Consider the following 18891-nt stretch of genomic DNA (forward strand, 5'->3'; position numbering starts at 1 on the left):
GGCTAATCTGTGGATTTAAACAACCACTGATTTAAGCGTTTGTTCTTGAACTAAATCCTTCCCACAAGGGCCATAAGGATCATTATGCCATTTCTGGGTTAGAAGATTGAGGCTCAGGAGCTTCAGCCAATAATTAATAATGGAGAAGAGCTGAGACTTCACCCCAAAGGGCCAGGGCGGCGTAAACACGGGAGGAGTGTCAGCCACTTCCATGAGCCTTGATAGATATTTAGTGAGCACTTACTGAGTTCTAGACTTTCAAACACACAGCTCTGAGCAAAGCCAGCAAAACTCTCTGCCCTCATAGAGCTGCCACTCTAGTTGGGGAAGCAGCAAATAAACGCATCCACAACATCAGGTAACTGCCATCAAAAATGAAATAAAAATAAAGCAATGAAAGGAGATAGGAAAAGGGGAATGTGTTATTTGTTTGGGTCATTAAAGGAGGCCTCTCTGACAAGGTGACATTTAAAGAGATCTGAAGGAGGGGAGGGAAGGAGCCATATAGAAGATATCTGGGGGAAGAGAGTACAAGCAGAGGGAACAGCAAGTACAAAAGCCCTGAGGTAGGACCAAGCATGTTCCGGGAACAGCATGGAGCTTGGTATGGCTGGAGGAGGAGGGGAAGGGAGAGAGGATGGAAAACAAGGCTAGAGGGGGGATGGGTATGCATGCCATAGTGACAATGGAGGGATTCTTACTGGTGCCACCCAACCTGAGCCACCTAGAACCTCAGATTCCCTTTCTCCCAGGTCAGAAAGACTCTCAGGAAATGAGAGTGTTTAGTAACAGAATAATAGGCTATCAGAATTGGACCTTAACGCACTTGGGGGGGATGGGGTATTCTTTCACAGATGAGGAGACTGAGTCTCAGAGAGGCAAAGGGAAGTGGCCAAGGCCACCCAAATCTTGGTCTAGTGCAGGGATCAAGAGGTAGTTGGTTCTGGAGTTGGGCAAGTCAGTTACTCTCTCTAGGACTCCTCACTATATTAACAGCATGTGCACAGATGAGGAAAAGGAGGGAAAGAGGTTGAGTCACTTGCCCAATGTCACACATCTGGCTGCACAATCGCTGGGCTCAATACTAATTAACGCTTATTGGAGGCCCACTATTTGCCGAGCACTGTGCTAAGCTCCTTTAATGAACCTCACTCCTCACAGCAACCCCTTTGGGTGGAGAAACTGAGGCACAAAGAGGTTGGGTAATTTGCCAGGCAGCCTGACTTGGGAACTCAGTCTCTCAACAGTCCCCTTCCTCATTATGGGAAATCTGCAAAACGGGGGGATAGGGGGAGAAAGGGTGCCAAAAACCAATCCAGTCTGCCCTGAGAAGCTCGCTGTGCCCCCAGACACTGTGGTTATAGTCTGCTTGTAGTAACCTCTCTCCTCTCCTTAGTTCCCTAGGGTACATCCCCCTAATGCGAGTGGTGCAGTCAGTGCGACACACGACAAGGAAATCCAGCACCACACTGCATGAAGGTTGGGTGGTTCATTACAGCAACAAGGACACGCTGGTGAGTGTGTGGGGTGGGGCCAGATGGGGCGGAGCCAGAGTTAGGGGCGGGGCAGGATCCATTTGAAGAGGTGGGGCTGGGTAGAGTGGGTGTGGCTGTGCTGGAGGCCCGCTGGAATTAGAGGTGGGCGGAGGGGCAGGGCAGGAGTTAAGAGGCGGGGCTAAGGGCGAGGTCAGAGCCCATGGGGTGGAGACAGAGTTAGGGACCGGGGTGGTTTGTGGAGAGAGGAGCCCAAGAAGACAACCTCACCCTCAAACATCTCTCCCAACAGAGGAAGCGGCATTATTGGCGCCTGGACTGCAAGTGCATCACACTCTTCCAGAACAACACAACCAACAGATACTACAAGGTGGGTGTTTCCGTTCCCAGCTCCCTCAGACTTTGCATCTCCAGTCTCTGGTTGCTCCAGCCAAATGCCAGAGAATCATACCCTCTCCCCACCCCCTGCTTGCCCTCTTCGCTTCCAACCCCTCAGCAAGTGCCACCCTGCCCGAATGTTTGATTCTGGCCCCACACTTTCCAGCTGAGGGACCCAGGGTGACTTGACTCACATCTCTCTGCACCTCACGTGTCTCACCTGTAAAAGGCTTCAGAGAATAGCCCTCACCTCAGGGCTGTGGACAGAATTCTGAGACAACAGCAGGAAGCAGTTAGCTTAGGACCTGGCACGTATTAAGCTCCAAGTAATTACAAACTTGTTATTATTACTTTATCATTAATTTATTGAATTATTTATTTGTATTCATCGCCACCTCGCATGCCCGCATTGCATTCCAGCCAGTCTCCCACCTGGATTGTTGCGGCATTCTCCTCACTGGCGCTTTCTTCTTCCTTTGCCTCCATAGTCTATTCCCACGAAGCAGCCAGAGGAGTCGATTAAAAATGGCAGGACCCTCCAGTTACTCCCACTGCCCTTAGAACAAAACCCAGACACCTCGCTGTTACCTGCTCTGGCATCCTCCATCCACTTCCCATGGCTTGTCCCTTCCCACTTTTCCCATCTTCCTCAAATACTGCTATCTCAAAATGCCATCCCTGCCATCTCAAATGCCATCCCCACTGTTACATCTCTGTCTTCCGGTTTTATTGGCTGCATAAGTCTGTCTTTCTTGTCACTCTTTCCTTCCTTTCTCTTTCAGCACTTTTCAAGGTAGCCCCTTTTCCCTCTCCATTGACCCTGCACCTTCTCTTCCACCTGGGCCCCCTCAACCTCCTTCATGGTCACCTGTCTCAGTCCCATTCTCTCCCATCCAATCTCAACACACAGCCAGAGAGACCTGCCCTTCCCTTGCTCTAAACCCTTCCATAGCTCCCCAGGGCCCTGGAGACAGCCTAGGAGATAGAGCCCTGTGGCCCATGACACCCTGTGTGGCCTGGCCCTAGCCTCATTTCCTTCATTTATTCCTCAAAGATGGTGAGCCTGCTGTGTGCCAGGCACCATCCATGTGATGGGGATATAGCATATCCCTTCAACACAAGCCTTTCCCACCTTAGGGCCTTTGCACATGCTGTTTCCACCATTCGTCCACCAGCTGGCCTCTTTTTACCGGTCTGGTCTCTGCTTCAATGTAACTTCCTCCAGGAGGCCTTTCCTGACCACTCATGCAAACAAGGCCCTTCCCCACTGACACTGGATTCTGTGTACTTATCTGAGTAAGGGCGGAGCCCCAGGGTCTGCCTGGTATCCTCACCTGCGTTGGCTCTGTGTCCTGCCAGGAAATTCCACTGTCGGAAATCCTTACTGTGGAGCCTGCCCAGAACTTCAGCCTTGTGCCACCAGGCACCAACCCACACTGCTTTGAGATCGTCACTGCCAATGCCACCTACTTCGTGGGAGAGACACCTGGCGGAGCCCCAGGGGGGCCCAGTGGGCAGGGCACGGAGGCTGCCCGGGGCTGGGAAACGGCCATCCGCCAGGCCCTGATGCCCGTCATCCTCCAGGATGCACCCAGCGCCCCGGGCCACGCTCCCCACAGTAAGTCCCCCGTCATGGGTCCCTGAGAGGATGGGTCTTGGAAGGCTTGGGCAGGGAAAGCCAGGGGAAGGCAAGGAAGGAATAGCACAGTGGCAAATGTGGCTTCTGGACTCAGCAGGCCCTGGACCTGATGTGTGGCCTTGGGCATGTCACTTCCCCTTTCTGAGTTTTGTCCAGATGGTGACGACGCCTCCAAATTGTGAGTTCAGACTTTTTAATTCATGCATTTACTGAGTACCTCCTCTGTGCCTGGCCTCTGCTGGACAGTGCTGGGAACACAGCTGTGATCAAGACACCCCAGGACCTGCCCTTTCAGGGCTCACAGTCCAGTGGGGTAGATGGAGCGGTCTTTAGACAGTGATGCCCCAAAGTGACCAGGACTGGTACATGGGAACCCGAGGGCTGGAGAAGCCCAGAGCTGGTGCTTGGCTCAGACTGGATATCCAGGAGGGCTTCCTGGAGGAGATAACATCTAGGCTAAGACCTGGAAGCTGAGGAGGGGTGAGACAGAGGAAAGCAAATGGGAAATGATGTCAGGCAGAGGCAAAGGACAATCAGAGCCTACCAGGTTCCTGGCCTTCTGGAGCTCATAATCCAGTGTGGGTGACCGATATTAATCAGCTCATTTGGTACAATGACAACTGTTTCGTAGAACATGTGCTAAAGTAATCTGACATGGCCCCAGGAGTGACATTCACGCTTAGACTAAAGGATGTGGAGGATTTAACAAAGTCCAGAATGAGGGAAAGAGGGTGTTCCTGGCAGAGGGAATAGCAAATGCAAAGGTCCAGAGGCAGGAAAGAACTTGCTCTATCTGAGGCCCAGCAAGACCAGTGTGGCAGGGACACACAGCAGCACTGTAGGGCTTGAAGTCAAAGAGGTGGATGAGGGACCAGACCCTGCTGATAGGACGTGGAAGGGGCTTGGGCTTTTTCCTGAGGGCACTGGGGAGCCATGGCTGGTTCTGAGCAGGAGATGGGCAGGGTCAGGTTTATGCTTCAGTGAGATCTCTCTGGCTTCCCTATGGAGGAGACGGTGAATAGGAAAAAGCAGGATGGGGGCAGGGAGATGAGGGAGGAGGCTAAGGGGCAAAGTCTGGAGTGTGGAGGAGAGAGATGCTCAAATGGCAGAAGGATCATAGCTTTGGAAATGTCTGTTTCTGACTGTATTGGTAGTGGAGCAAGTTCAAGGGAAGATGCTGGAGTCAGTTTGGACTTTCCCCTTGAGCCTCAGTTTCCTCCTCTATAAAATGGGAAGAGCATGCCTTCCTTGATACTGAGATCACGGGATGAAATGCTCAGTGAAATCATTTGTGATGTCAGTTCTCGAGCCCCCTCAGTACATCTCGTTTGCTTCTTTCTCTGGCGCTGTGAGGGAGGTCCTTGTATTATTCCCATTCTCCAGATGAGGAAACCGAGGTTCACAGTGGACAGGTCAGTAGCCTGAAGATGAGTCTTGGATCACCCAGATTCAAACCCAGGTGGTCTGGCTCCAGAGTCTGCCTCTGGAGTTATGGATGAACATAATCCTGAGACTGGGGTCCCCTCACCTCCATCTCTCCCTTCTCCCCAGGACAAGCTTCTCTGAGCATCTCAGTGTCTAACAGTCAGATCCAAGAGAATGTGGTAAGACCCCCCCGCCCACACCCCATGGCACCAAGGATGTCCTCCGCCTCCCACACAGCCTCCTAGCTCTCCCACCTTTCCCAGTCTCCTTGAACCCCCATCTCCATGAGCACCCCTGACCCTCCCTGTCCCACCTTGCAGGACATCGCCACTGTCTACCAGATCTTCCCGGACGAGGTGCTGGGCTCAGGGCAATTTGGAGTGGTCTATGGCGGTAAGGACCCTTCAAAGTTAACCCAGAGGCGGTCCTGGGGATTTCTGGGCTCCAGACTTTCCCTTCTGATTGGTCACATGTCACCTCTTATTTTGGTTGATTAGAAAGCTAGATTCTGGGGCAGATGGTTGCAGGTTGTCCTTTTCTCCTTGAGAAAAGCCAATGGACTTTCTCCGCGTATGAACAGGGAGGGAGAGTTTCCACTCTGACTGGCCACAGAGTAGAGCCCAGATTCTGATTGGTTACAAATCTAGTTTTCCAGGTAGTAGAGTCCCTTCCTTGGAGCTCTGTCTTTACCTTCCTTCATTCCACCTTTATTCCCAGGGCCCCCTGCTGCTCCCATCTTTCCTGGGGCCTCAGAGCCATCTTGGAAGCCTTCTATCCACTTTTGTCCAATGCTGGGTGTGTCTCTGAGTTGGGGTGGGGATGGGGGTGAGTTTCTTTTGCTAGGACTGGAAGGAAATGCTCACCCCCTAACTTCCCTACCCCCTGCCCAGGAAAGCACCGGAAGACGGGACGGGATGTGGCCGTAAAAGTCATCGACAAACTGCGCTTCCCCACCAAGCAGGAAAGCCAGCTCAGGAACGAAGTGGCCATTCTGCAGGTGACCAGTGGGGTCTGTGGTTCAGCTCGGCCTCCACCCAGGAAGGGCCTTTCCTTCTCACTGCCTCCTTCAGAGGCCAACTGACTCAGGGTGAGGGTAGTCAGGGAAGGCTTCCTGGAGAAGGGACTATGCATGTTGAGATTGAAGGGGTGGAGAAGGTGTTCTGAGCAGAGTGACCAGCCTGTGCAAAGGTCTGGAGATGAGAGGGAACATGCTGTCTTCTAGAAACTTGAAGAAGTTCAAGGTTACTAGATAGTTTATGTGGTGGGAAGTGAGGCCAGGGAGGATGGTGGGATTCCACCCTGTGGACTTTCTTCTGAGGGTGCTGGGGAGCCATGGAAGGATTTTGAGCAAGGAAGGGACAGAGTCAGCTATGTACTTTAGAACGATCTCTCAGGCTGCCATCGGAGGGTAGGTGGAAAGGGGTGGGACTGGAGCCCCGCGCCCAAGGAGGAGGCTGGTGGAGACCTGGGTGGGAGAGATGGGGTCAGGCCGGGCCAGGCCAGGGCTGGGGGAAAAGGAAAGAGGCACGGATTTGAAAGACAGATGTACAGAGATTCTTCCCATTTCTCTACATTCTCTCTCGCAACCCTGGGCCTTCACTAGAATTTCATGATGTCAAGGTCCTTCTGGACACCTGGGGGTGCAGGGGGTGGCTCTGTCTGGGCCTGTGCCACCCCCAGGGAACAAGCTGCTCAGTTAGGGAACTTCCTTCTCCTTGTTTGTCATACACCTGCTCCCGTGGCTTACCTTCTGGCATCCTAAGTTTGTGGGTGACCTGGGCCCTGACCACCACACCACCCCTCACCCCACTCCAGAGTCTACGGCATCCAGGGATTGTGAACCTGGAGTGCATGTTCGAGACACCCGAGAAAGTGTTTGTGGTGATGGAGAAGCTACACGGGGACATGCTGGAGATGATCCTGTCCAGTGAGAAGGGCCGGCTGCCCGAGCGTCTCACCAAATTCCTCATCACCCAGGTGCGTCCGCCCAGCTGCCCGCCCGCTGCCACCCTCCCCGCCCGGCTCCTCCCTGCCCTATAGCAGGCGTCCCCTTGGAGAGTCCCCAGGTGCCCAGAGGTCAGGAATCACAATAGTGGACAATAGAAAACAGTAGTAGAGTAATAATAACAATAGAAGAAATAATAGGCACAATAACTTTAAAAGAATAGTAGAATAATAATAGGACATAATAGAGCAATAACAATAGAAAAATGATAGGATAATAAGTAAAAAAAATAATAGGTTGGTAATAGTAATAATAGCTATTATTACAGTTATTGTGACACTTCAATCAACTACGGACCACATATATGATGGGGGTCCCATAGATTATAACGGAGCTAAAAATTCCTATTGCCTAGTGACATAGACATCGTAATGTCATAGCACAATGTGTTTGTGGTGACGCTGGTGTAAACACACCCACTGCACCACCCGTTATGTAAAAGTATAGCACATACAATTACGTACAGTACATAATACGTGATCCTGATAAATGACTATGTCACTGTGGTTTATGTATTTACTATACTATACTTTTTATTGTTATTTAAAAGTGTGCTCTTTCTACTTATATCAAAAACAAGTGGGCCTAAAACAGTATGCTGTGTTAAGCCAGCAGCAGCCTCATGCATCTCGTGATTGCATCTCTGGATTGCGTTATTTTCTCTTGCGCTTGATTTAATCTTGCATTGTTTTTGTATAGTAATATGCTGTACAGGCTTGTAGCCTAGAAGCAATAGGCTAGACCACCTAGATTTGTGGAAATGCACTCTATGTTGTCGTACAACGATGAAATCATTTAACGTTGCATCTCTCACAACGTATCCCTGTCTTTAAGTGGCGCGTGATTGTACTCTATTTCAGTCCATAGTTAGCAGAACTGCCCCTTTTTGTATTGTATCCCATGATAGATATCACCAAATGCCTCAACTGCTGAGCACGTGGGTTGTTTTTGCTTGTCCACTATTACAAACAACATCCTGTGAACATCCATCTACAAATATCACTGGGCTCTGATGGGAGAATTTCAATAGAACACATTCAGATATAGACTCCTGAGTCCAGGGGTCTGCTTTAAATTTTTTTAAAGATGTCGTCCTGTTATTTTCTAAAATCTGTTTCACTCTTTGTCTTCACCAACAGAGTTTGAGGGTGTCTATTTTCTCACTCCTTACTAATTCTGCATAAAGCAATCACCAGTCTTTTAGGTGGAGAAATAATACTTCATGTGGCTTCATTTGGCAGTTTAAAAATTATGGGTGAGCTTGAGCATATTTTAATATGTTTATAGGCCTGTGCTTTATGTACCCTTTTTTCAATTGCATTATTCTTATTGAATTGTAAGAGCTCTTTGTATATGAGAGACTTTGGATCCTTGTCATTGTGTTGTTCAGTTCTTTTATCCCAATATTTGCTTTCCTTTTCATTTCATTCATAGCTTTTATTTGCCATAGAGGGTTTAACCTTTAGAATGTTTTTTTTCTCCCTGGTTTTACTGATTAACCTTTACAAAGTTAAATGTTGCTTCTGCATGGCTTCTGCATTTCATGGTCTTCCTAGAAAGGCCTTCCCATCTGGCTGGTTCTGGGACATGTTTTCTATTGGTTGCAAAATCCCCTGTGCTTTGTTTCCTTTATTCAGGCCCAGCACCCATGCTCTCCCAAGCTGTGTGCCTTTGTCAGGCTGGCTTGCTGGGTGGGGACAGAAACCCACTGAGGCAGGCTCATCCAGACTTCAGGCAGGGAGTGGGAATTGCCTGCTGTGGCAACCAAGGCGGTTTCTCTTTCTGGTCATCCATCTCTTTCTCTTTTCTCTCTCTCTCTCTCTCTCCCTCCCTCCCTCCAGATTTCTGCTTTCTGCCTCTTGCCTGCCTCATTCCAAGTCCTAGGCTAAGCTCTTCACTTGTTAGTTCCTCAACTACCCTTTCAGGTAGGTATTGCTATAACCCCCATCTTACAGATGAGCAAACTGAGGTGGAGGGAGGTTCCCAGGTCTCACCCAAGGTCACACAACTAGGAAATGGTCTGGCTGAGAGTTGAACCTAGATCTGTGTAGCATCCAACCTGCCCTCTTTACTCACCACATTTACTAGGAGGGTAGAAATCAACCCACAGGGAATCGGGAGAGGAAGATGTACAAATACATCTTGGGAGCTCAGCCTCCCTGTCTGTAGAAAAATAAGGAAGTTGGACCTCAGCAGTGGCTTTCAAGGAGCATTTCTGTCCTCGAAAATCATCCAGCAAAAACAATGAGGAGGACATATATTTAAGTTCTAAGGTAGAGATTACAACATCGTGCTTACATCACTCTTCTTCCAGTGTGTTTGGTATTTTGTTTGGGTTATACAGAATCAAGGAAAATCATGATTCCCACAGATAAGTGCATACGAATGGTATCAGTTTTGATTTTTGTTTTATTTTAAAATCAGCTTACTTTGCCATCATAGAATATTCTTGAATTAACAGATAACAAGAGAGACTTTATTTGAAACACACAGCGAAATATGTTCACCAACACACCATCACAAAAATAATAACCAATAATAATAATAATAATGGCTAACATATAGTGCTTGCTCTGTGCCAGACACTGCCCTCAGTCCTTTAAATGCATCAACTATTTTAAACCTCACAGCAACCCGTGAGGTTGGGTACTGTCAACACCCCCCCTTTTACAGATGGGAAAACTGAGGCCTAGAGAGGTAAAGTGTCTTGCCCAAGGCCACAAGCTAATAAGTATAGAGACAGGTTTTCCACCAGGGTATACTGGCTCTAGAATCCCCCCACCTCTTAGCGCATGTCATATTGGTATTGTTTGTATTGTTTTATATTATAGTTTTTAATGGATGAAAAATATATTTTTTAAACACAATAGTGCATCCTTGAAAGCCACTGCTTTATTAATAGCTCTTATTTTATCAGGAGATTACCACATGCCAGAGGGTCTCAGGATCTTCCCAAACCCACCGCTCTAGTTCAGCCTTTCTAGAATTATGTGTCCGACTCCTATCTCAGGCACAAATGGTTCTGGCATTCTGGGATTCTTCTTTGGTGCTCCAATGCCTCCCTTGGCCCCAAGGAACATCTTTGGGAATGCAGAGGGAGGCATGGATGGGGTTTGGAGGGCTGGCTGCTACAGGCAGAATCTGGGGTGGATACCTTTCTACCTTTCTGACTGATGCCACCTCCTTCCCTCAGATCCTTGTGGCTTTGAGACACCTTCACTTCAAGAACATCGTCCACTGCGACTTGAAACCGGAAAATGTGTTGCTGGCATCGGCTGACCCATTTCCTCAGGTTAGTTATGTTCCCTCCTGATTTTAGGGAGTCCAGGCAACATTGGTGGCAGGTCGGGACGTCTTACATTAATCAAGATAATTGATCGGACACAGAGACCCAAGATAACGATAGCTTCAATGAGATAGAAGCATGTTTCTCACTCATATAGGATCCAGTTTAAGCATACTGCTGCTAAAAAAGTAAGTTCCGTGGTTTTGGGGACCACGGCTCCTGCTGTCTTGTTGTTCTGACCTTTCTGTGGTGTCGCCTGGTCTTCATGGTCCACGATGGCTGCCTACCATGTGAAAAGATAGTAGGAGAGGAAGGAGGAAAGAAGCAGGGTAGAGGAAATGGACATACCCCTAAGGCAATACTTGGAAGTTGCTCTTGTCACTTCTCACATCCCATTGGCCAGAACTTGATCACATGATCATGGCTGGATGCACAGGAGCCTGTGAAATGTGGTCTATTCTGGGTGACCATGTGGCCCATTCAATTTATGATTTTTAGTACTATTATTTTAAAAATTGGTTTCCAAGTTCTTTGTTTTTGTTGTTTTCTCTAGTTAAAATTTCTAAAATTGACGTATACATTATATTAGTTTCAGGTGTATAATATAATAATGCAATGTTGTATATATTGTGAAATGTTCACCACAACAAGTCTAGTTAACATCGGTTACCATACATAGTTAAAGAATTTTCTTTGTTGTGGTAAGAACTTTCAAGACCTACTATCGGGCGGCCAGATGGCTCAGTTGGTTAGAGCGGGAGCTCTGAACAACAGGGTTGCAGGTTCAAGTCCCACGTGGGCCAGTGAGCTGCGCCCTCCACATCTAGACTGAAGACAACGAGCTGCCGCTGAGCTGCCAGAGGGGCGGCCAGATGGCTCAGTTGGTTAGAGAGCGAGCTCTGAACAACAAGGTTGCCCGTTCAATTCCCACATGGGATGGTGGGCTGCGCCCCCTGCAACTAAAGATTGAAAATGGCGACTGGAGTTGGAGCTGAGCTGCGCCCTCCACAACTAGATTGAAGGACAACAACTTGGACCTGATGGGCCCTGGAAAAACACACTGTTCCCCAATATTCCTCAATAAAATTTATTTTTTAAAAAAAGACCTACTCTCTTAGCCACTATCAAATATGCTATACAGTGTTATTAACTATAGTTGGCATGTTGTACATTACATCCCCGTGACATTTATTTTATAATTAGAATTTTGTGCCTTTTCACTCCCTTCACCCAGGATTGTTATTATTAAGGGGAGAAGCAGAGAACAAAGATTAGGGGACAACTAGTAATTTCTTCTGTGGGTGTGTTAGGAAAACAGTTTTGACGAGCCTCTGACTAGGTGATGAGAACCCCATTAAGGTCAGGGCCAGACTGGATAAGGGTGATAATTATAACAGCTACAAGCTATTGAGTGCCTACTATGTTTTTGGTGTTTTTTTAAAAACTTTTATTTATTTAAGTGTGTTCTTCCAGGACCCATCAGCTCCAGGTCAAGTAGTTGTTTCAATCTAGTTGTGGAGGGCGCAGCTCACAGTGGCCCATGTGGGGATCGAACCAACAACCTTGTTAAGAGCACAGCGCTCTAACCAACTAAGCCAACAAGCCGCCCCCTTGAGTGCTACTATGTTTAAGGGCCTTTAGTGACATTTTCTCATTTAGCCCTTCCATATCCCTGTGAAGTTTTTGCTTTATTATCTATGTTTTGCAATCATTTAGTTAATTTCACTTTAAAAGCCAGAGGCTCATTTTAGTCAACTAAAAATTATTGTGTGCCTACAATGTGCCATGCTTCAGGGTGGGGTGTTAGGATCTGTGATTAGCAAAGACATCCCCATTTCTTTATTTTTTTTTTATTGGGGCATATTGAGGGACAGTATGTTTCTCCAGGGCCCATCAGCTCCAAGTCATTGTCCTTCAATATAGTTGTGGAGGGTGCAGCTCAGCTCCAAGTCCAGTCGCTGTTTTCAATCTTTAGGGGACACAGCCCACCATCCCATGTGGGAATTGAACTGGCAACCTTGTTGTTGAAAGTTCATGCTCTAACCAACTGAACCATCCGGCCGCCCCTCCCGCAGCTTAGCAGCAGCTCGTTGTCTTCAATCTAGTTGTGGAGGGCGCAGCTCACTGGCCCATGTGGGAATCAAACCTACAACCCTGTTGTTCAGAGCTCTCGCTCTAACCAACTAAGCCATCCGGCCACCCCAAGACATCCCCATTTATATGACCGAGGAATGTCCACCGATAGCAGTGATTTTCATCTGGGGGCAGTTTTGGGACATTTGACAATGTTGGAGACATTTTTGGTTGCACAGCTGTTGCGAGAGAGGCACCTAAGGAGGATGCTAAGCATGCTACAGCGCACAGGACAGCCCCATAACAAAGGATTATCTTGTCCTAAATGTCAATAGTGCCGAGCATGAAAAACCTTGATTTTGAGCAATAGTATCTACTAGAAATATAATATGAACCGTTTCTATAACTTTCTATTTTCTAGTAGCCACACTGAAAAAACTAAAGAGAAGCGGTGAAACAAATTTTAATCATATACTTTATCCTAGTATGCCCACATATTATCATTTCAACATGTAATCGACATAAAAATTATTTCCCCCTTTTTTCCACCTCCCCCCCCACTCTGGTTCAAGCCGTTGTTTCTCAGTCGAGTTGTGTAGGACCCAGCTCCCTGGCCCAATGCTGGTGTTATGAGCCTTGCGCTCCCTCCCCCCCCCCCCCGCCCTCCCGTTTCCGCCCCCCCCCCCCCGCCCCTCCGTGATGCAGTCGGTTGCCAGTCGTGGATCGGCTGTTCACAGCGGCTCACAGCAGCTCTTGCTGGTTGCCAGCCGCTTATGGCAGCATTCCGTAGCCCACAGAAGCTCACAGCAGCCCAGCTCCAGGGAGAGTTGTTCACAATCTTAGCTGTAGAGGGCGCAGCTCACTGGCCCATGTGGGAATCGAAATGTCCACAGTTAGGAGCACTGCGCTCCAACCACCTGAGCCACCGGGCCGGCCCAATTTAAAAATTATTAATGAAATATTCTTTCTTTTCATACTAAATCTTCAAAATCTGGTGTGTATTTTATACTTAGAGAACATCTCAAATTAGATGTTAAACTGTCATCAGAAATATTTGATTTGTTACACTTGAAACCAAAACCTGTGTAGTTTACTAACCATTGTCACCCAAATAAATTTTAATTAAAAAGAAAAAGCAATATTTGATTTGTATTTAGATTTCATAAAGTCAACAGTTGGCAAAGTAGATTGGCATGCCCAAGTTGTTACAAACATATTTAAAAGTTTTCCAATAACTAAATCTAAGATCAGTTTTTAAATGTAAATTAATTAAAATTAAATAAAATTTAAAAATCAGTTCTTCAGTTGCACTCGCCACATTTCAAGTGCTCAGAAGCCACATGTGGCCTGTGGTCACCATACTGGACAGTACAGATCATAGAGGGAAGAGTAAATGTTGGTCAAATTGTCACAAAAATATATCTGTGATGAGTTCTGTAATATGTTTCTATGATCTCAGATAACCGTAAGATGTATAGCCCCGTCGGAGGGTCTGCGAAAACCCTCTCTGAAGAAAGAATAGAAGTTAGTTTTTTGGGGGACAAGTGTTCCAGGCAGAGGGAATGGCCTGTGCAAAGGCCCTGTGGTGGGAAGATCTGTACTTTTGTCTTTTTAACAGAACTTTATTAAGATATAATTCACATACTATACAATTCACCCATTCAAAGTGTACAATTTAGGGGCTTTTAGTATCTTCACAGAGTTGTACAATTATTACCACCATGAATTTTAGAACATTTTCGTTACCCCAGAAAGACTCCATACCCCTTAGCCATCATCTTCCAATCCCACCATCCCCCACCCCCAACCACTAATCTACTTTCTGTGGATTTGCCTATTTTGTACATTTCATGTAAGTGGAATATATAATAATATAATATATAATATGTGGTCCTTTGTAGCTGTCTTCTTTCACTTAGTTAATGTTTCAAGTTTATGTTGTAGCATGTGTCAGTACTTCATTTCTTTTTATGGCCAAATAATATCCCATTGTAAGAAAGGGGTGGATCTTAGAAAAGGAAAAGACAGGTAAGATCTGTCAAAAAAGAAAAGTATCTTAAGAAAGAGTGGTATTGCTGTCAAGTTGAGATTCAGGTCAGGGATTGGGTGTGGCTGCTTTTGAAAGCAACAGAGGCTTGGGGCTTCAAGGATTTTGTACTTTGTCTGGAGAGCATTAGTGAGCCAGGAAGGGATTTTGAGCAGGGAAGGGGACAATACATGAGCAGAGGTAGCAGCACAGAGGCGGTAGGCAGCAGGGCAGGACTTTGAGCCCAGGTTTGCTGGCTCTAAAGCCTGTGCTTAACCCTAGACTGCCCCCACCGGCAAGGGAAAGGTAGGCACACATCTGTCTGGAGGTGGGCAGTTTACCTGCCCAGTCCCATTTAATCCCCAGGGAAGCCTGAGAGCAAGCTGCTGTTAACATGCCCAGTAGATGACAAAACTGGGGCTGGGAGAAGTTAGGTCCCTCTCCTGAGATCACCGAAGCTCACTCTGCCAGACGCTGCTCCTAACGCTTTACATGTTCACTCCTTTAAGCCATACAGCTACCCTTCACGGTAGGGACTGTTAGCATCTCCCTGTGCCAAGGAGGAAACAGGCACTTGGGGGTTAAGACTGTACCACGCAGCAGAGGTAGAGTGGCAGGTAGCATTTACTGAGCACTCATTGCAGGCCAGGCATTTGACCTGTGAGCTTTGGATGGATTAACTCATGTAATCCTTATGACTACCCTTGAGGTCTGATCCTCCTTCTCATGCAGATGAGGAAACTGAGGCACAGAGAGTAGAAGTCACTTGCCCAGGTTCACTCGACTAGTGAGTGGAAGAGCCTGGATTAGAAACAATATTCTATTTTCTCTGGAATACTGTGATGGGGGGACACAACCAGAGGGTGCGGCCTCAACCTCTTTCAGACGCTCTACCCCTCGCCCCCCACAGGTGAAGCTATGTGACTTCGGCTTTGCACGCATCATCGGTGAGAAGTCATTCCGGCGCTCGGTGGTTGGCACGCCGGCCTACCTGGCGCCCGAGGTGCTGCTCAACCAGGGCTACAACCGCTCTCTGGACATGTGGTCGGTGGGCGTGATCATGTATGTCAGCCTCAGTGGCACGTTCCCTTTCAATGAGGATGAGGACATCAACGACCAGATCCAGAACGCAGCCTTCATGTACCCAGCCTGTCCCTGGAGCCACATCTCCGCAGGAGGTACGCAGAGGCAGGGGGAAGGGCCCGTGGCGGGGCGGAGTGGAAAGTGGGCGGGGCCACAAGATGGGTGGGCCTTGAAACAGCCTGGTATGATGGGGTTTGAGCCCAGCAATGGGGCGGGGCCCCGGGGAGGACGGTCCTTTAAACAGTGAAGCACCCTAGACCTGGTACTTTGGGTCAGGGACCCGGGAGTGTATGGAGCCAGGCCCCCAGACTCAGGCCTAGACTAGGTTCTGTTGGTTGGAAACTAAGGCAGACAGACACTTGGTTGGCGCCTTGGGTGCTAAGCGAGGCTTGGCCTGTCTAGGGCTGGACCAGAAGGGGGACTGGACCTGAGGAGGCCAAAGGGCCTGGGTGGCCAGGAGAAGAGGCAGATCGTCCCAGGGTGTTGGCTGGGGCCTGGAGTCTTTGAGGTTATGGCCCGAGAGGGTTAGCCCTGCAAAAAAGCAGGGGACCAGGCTTGGCTAATTTGCTGGGTGCTGGGGTAGACGAGGGATTGGGCCTTGCGGGCAAGTCCAGTGATGGAAGGGACTGGTTTAAGGGCATGGCTAGAGGAGGGACAGGGCCATGGAGGGTTTCTGAAGCTGTCCAGGTAAAGAACGAGCCATGAGACCAAAATCACACTCGGAACCTTGGGAGCTCGTTGGGGTGGGGAGAATCATGAGGCTGCAAAGGAAAGGAGGGCTGGGACCAAGGTGGACTTTGGGATATCTACATGTAGAGGCTTTGGTGTCATGGCCAGGTAGTGGCACTGAGCCTTGTGACTTGGACCTGTCTCCTTGGGGACTGGTCTGGGAAAGTTAAGTCCTGGAGCCCTGCAACTCTGGGGCGGAGCCAGGTGTGGGGGTGGGCCAAGGGCGGGGCTAAGATAAGAAGCCCTAAATAAGTTAGAACAAGGGCCAGGTCCTGGAGCCAGTAGCTCAGGAGGACAGAGGGAGTATGGAAGGAAGGTTAAGAAGACCATCATTTATTCATAAGGGTTCATTCAACAAGGATATGTTGAGTGCCTACTATATGCCTGATTCAGATTGTTGTAGGTTCTGGGAATACTGAGGTTGTGTTGGAGAAAAGAGATCATGAGGGGAGACGGTTGCTGAGTGGTCTGTGAACGGTGAGAAGGGGAAGGGCCCTAGAAGGGTGTGACCTCATGGAGCAGGCAGAGAGAGGGATGACATGAGGGTTACTCAATTCAGGAAAAGTGTTGGTGGTGGGCCTAAGAGAGGTAAAGCACTAGCAATGAGAAGGTGGATTGACTTGAGTTCTGGAGTAATACTGGGGGTCCTCAGAAGTCTCTCAGTAAAAGCTCATCAAATGTGCATGAGTGAATTTGAGTGGGTGGATGTGCGTGAGGGAGCCTGTGGGTGTGAGCAGAGGGCCTGTGTAGACAAGGCCTATACTCAGAGGGCTGCACACAGTGAGGCCCTTGTCCTTCAAGGCTTCTGATCCAGGAGAGAGCCTCAGACAAGTGCTGGTTTGTCCTGAATGCCTGACACTCGCTCGTCCTCCTTTTCACGATCAGGCCTCAGTCTCTGGGCCTTCTGCAGGAAACCAGTGACTAACTACCATCTACTCACATTGTTTATTTTTATTTTTTTTTATTGTGGACATGGCAAATGATCTTTGGATTTCCATGGACCAGGGCAATGCAAAGTTTCCATTTTATATAAATTCATTTTCACCTCAGAAAGTGAAATAAAAAAAAGTGAATTAATGTAAAACAAAATTGCATTGATTTTTACTTAAGTTAAATACTCACATGGTTCAAATTTTTAAATGTAATACAAAAGGGCCTATAGTGAAAATTCTCACTCCTTTGTCTGCCATTCTTCCCAAAAGCAATGGCTATTGCGAGTCTCTTTTATATTTATATGTGGACATATAGCCCATTTTTACACAGATGGCAGCATACTGTACATGCTGTTTTTCAACTTGCATTTTCCACTTCACATTATATCTTGGACAAATGAGTTGGCTGAAAGAAAAATACTAAGTGAAGAATAGTACAGATGTACCTGTATGTACCTGTGTATGACAAAACTTATGAAGGTGACGTAGGAATGGGGAAACTGAGGTAGACACTTGAAGAGATGTAGGAGTGAGTGTGGCTGCCACGTGTGTGGGGCAAGACAAATATGTACTCTAATGAGGAAATGGGTGGATGAGTGATCAGTGCAGGTGAGGCTTCCAAGGCACCTGGGCCAGTGCAGAAGAAAGGCCTGGATGGCAGGCAGGTAGGCTTAGGGTGGCCTGTGGCATGAGGGCCGGCAGGACTTGAGCTGCCTCTATCCTTCCCGCTCAGCCATCGACCTCATCAACAACCTGCTGCAGGTGAAGATGCGCAAGCGCTACAGCGTGGACAAGTCTCTCAGCCACCCGTGGTTACAGGTGATGCAGGGGGCGGGGCTGGAACCAGATCTCTTATTGGCTGCGCAAGTAATCAAGGGTGTAGGTTCATTTTCTGTGGGTGTGGAACGTGGCTGAGCCTCCCATTGGCTGGGCTGTAGAACGGGTGGAGCTACATCTCTATCGACTTGGGCAGGTTGGGAAGGGTGTGGCTTCACCTTCTTTGGCACCTGGCCTCTCACTGGCAGCGCAAATAATGTGGGGTGGCTATTGGCTGCCCTCCGTGCGCTGCCCCGTCAGGCTAACCTGTGTTCTCCCGGTCCCAGGAGTACCAGACGTGGCTGGACCTCCGAGAGCTGGAGGGGAAGATGGGCGAGCGGTACATCACGCACGAGAGTGACGATGCACGCTGGGAGCAGTTCGTGGCCGAGCACCCGCTGCCCGGGCCAGGGCTGCCCGCAGATAGAGAGCTGGGTGGGGCCTTCCCACCGCAGGATCATGAGATGCAAGGGCTAGCCGAGCGCATCAGCGTCCTCTGAGGCTCGGAGACCTCGCTCTATTTGCCCCGTGATGCTGTCCGCCCCCCTTTCCCCGCCCTCGGGGGGCGGCCCTCCACATCATCCCAGCGATGGACTGCTCTAGGGGAAGCGGCTTCCTGCGCAAACTGGATGGGACCCACCCCGGGAGAGGAGCATGGTGGAGATGGGGGGCATTTATTTCCAAAGTTAATTACCCAACAATTAAAACGGACTCATCTCTGGCCCCATGGCCAGATCTCTGGCCACACCACATTCTTGTACCGTTAGTCTGATGTTCACCTGGAAGGCGGACGGCCTGCCTGAAAAGGAGGCGGAATGGAGGGAGGGGTGGGTGGGAGAGATGAGGAAGAGGGGACTGAAGGGGCAGGGCCTGGGGAAGGAGGACTAACGGGTGGAAAATGAGAGGGAGGATTGCCAGGAGGCAAGACTAGAAGGGAGGAAGGTATAGCAGTGGCATAAGGCGGAGAGCGAAGAGTAAGGTACAAAAAGTTGGAAGTGGAGGAGAC

The 18891-nt window shown here is 48.7% G+C and overlaps 1 protein-coding gene across 1 annotated transcript in view; it reads left to right on the forward strand.

The window, feature by feature from the left end:
* PRKD2 (protein kinase D2) overlaps positions 1–18635 on the forward strand; it is a 31490-nt gene extending 12855 nt beyond the window's left edge. The window contains exons 9-19 of the mRNA XM_019752637.3: positions 1397–1514; positions 1786–1863; positions 3231–3489; positions 5062–5114; positions 5256–5328; positions 5826–5932; positions 6751–6912; positions 10134–10232; positions 15236–15503; positions 17803–17888; positions 18173–18635. Of these exons, the coding sequence (XP_019608196.1) occupies positions 1397–1514; positions 1786–1863; positions 3231–3489; positions 5062–5114; positions 5256–5328; positions 5826–5932; positions 6751–6912; positions 10134–10232; positions 15236–15503; positions 17803–17888; positions 18173–18385 (1516 nt within the window). The 3' untranslated portion in view covers positions 18386–18635. The remainder of the gene's footprint in view (positions 1–1396; positions 1515–1785; positions 1864–3230; positions 3490–5061; positions 5115–5255; positions 5329–5825; positions 5933–6750; positions 6913–10133; positions 10233–15235; positions 15504–17802; positions 17889–18172) is intronic.
* Positions 18636–18891: the final 256 nt, after the last annotated feature.

This window comes from Rhinolophus sinicus, chromosome 8 (genome assembly GCF_057876585.1).
Source record: "Rhinolophus sinicus isolate RSI-liver-muscle chromosome 8, RSI-T2T, whole genome shotgun sequence".
NCBI lineage: Eukaryota > Metazoa > Chordata > Mammalia > Chiroptera > Rhinolophidae > Rhinolophus > Rhinolophus sinicus.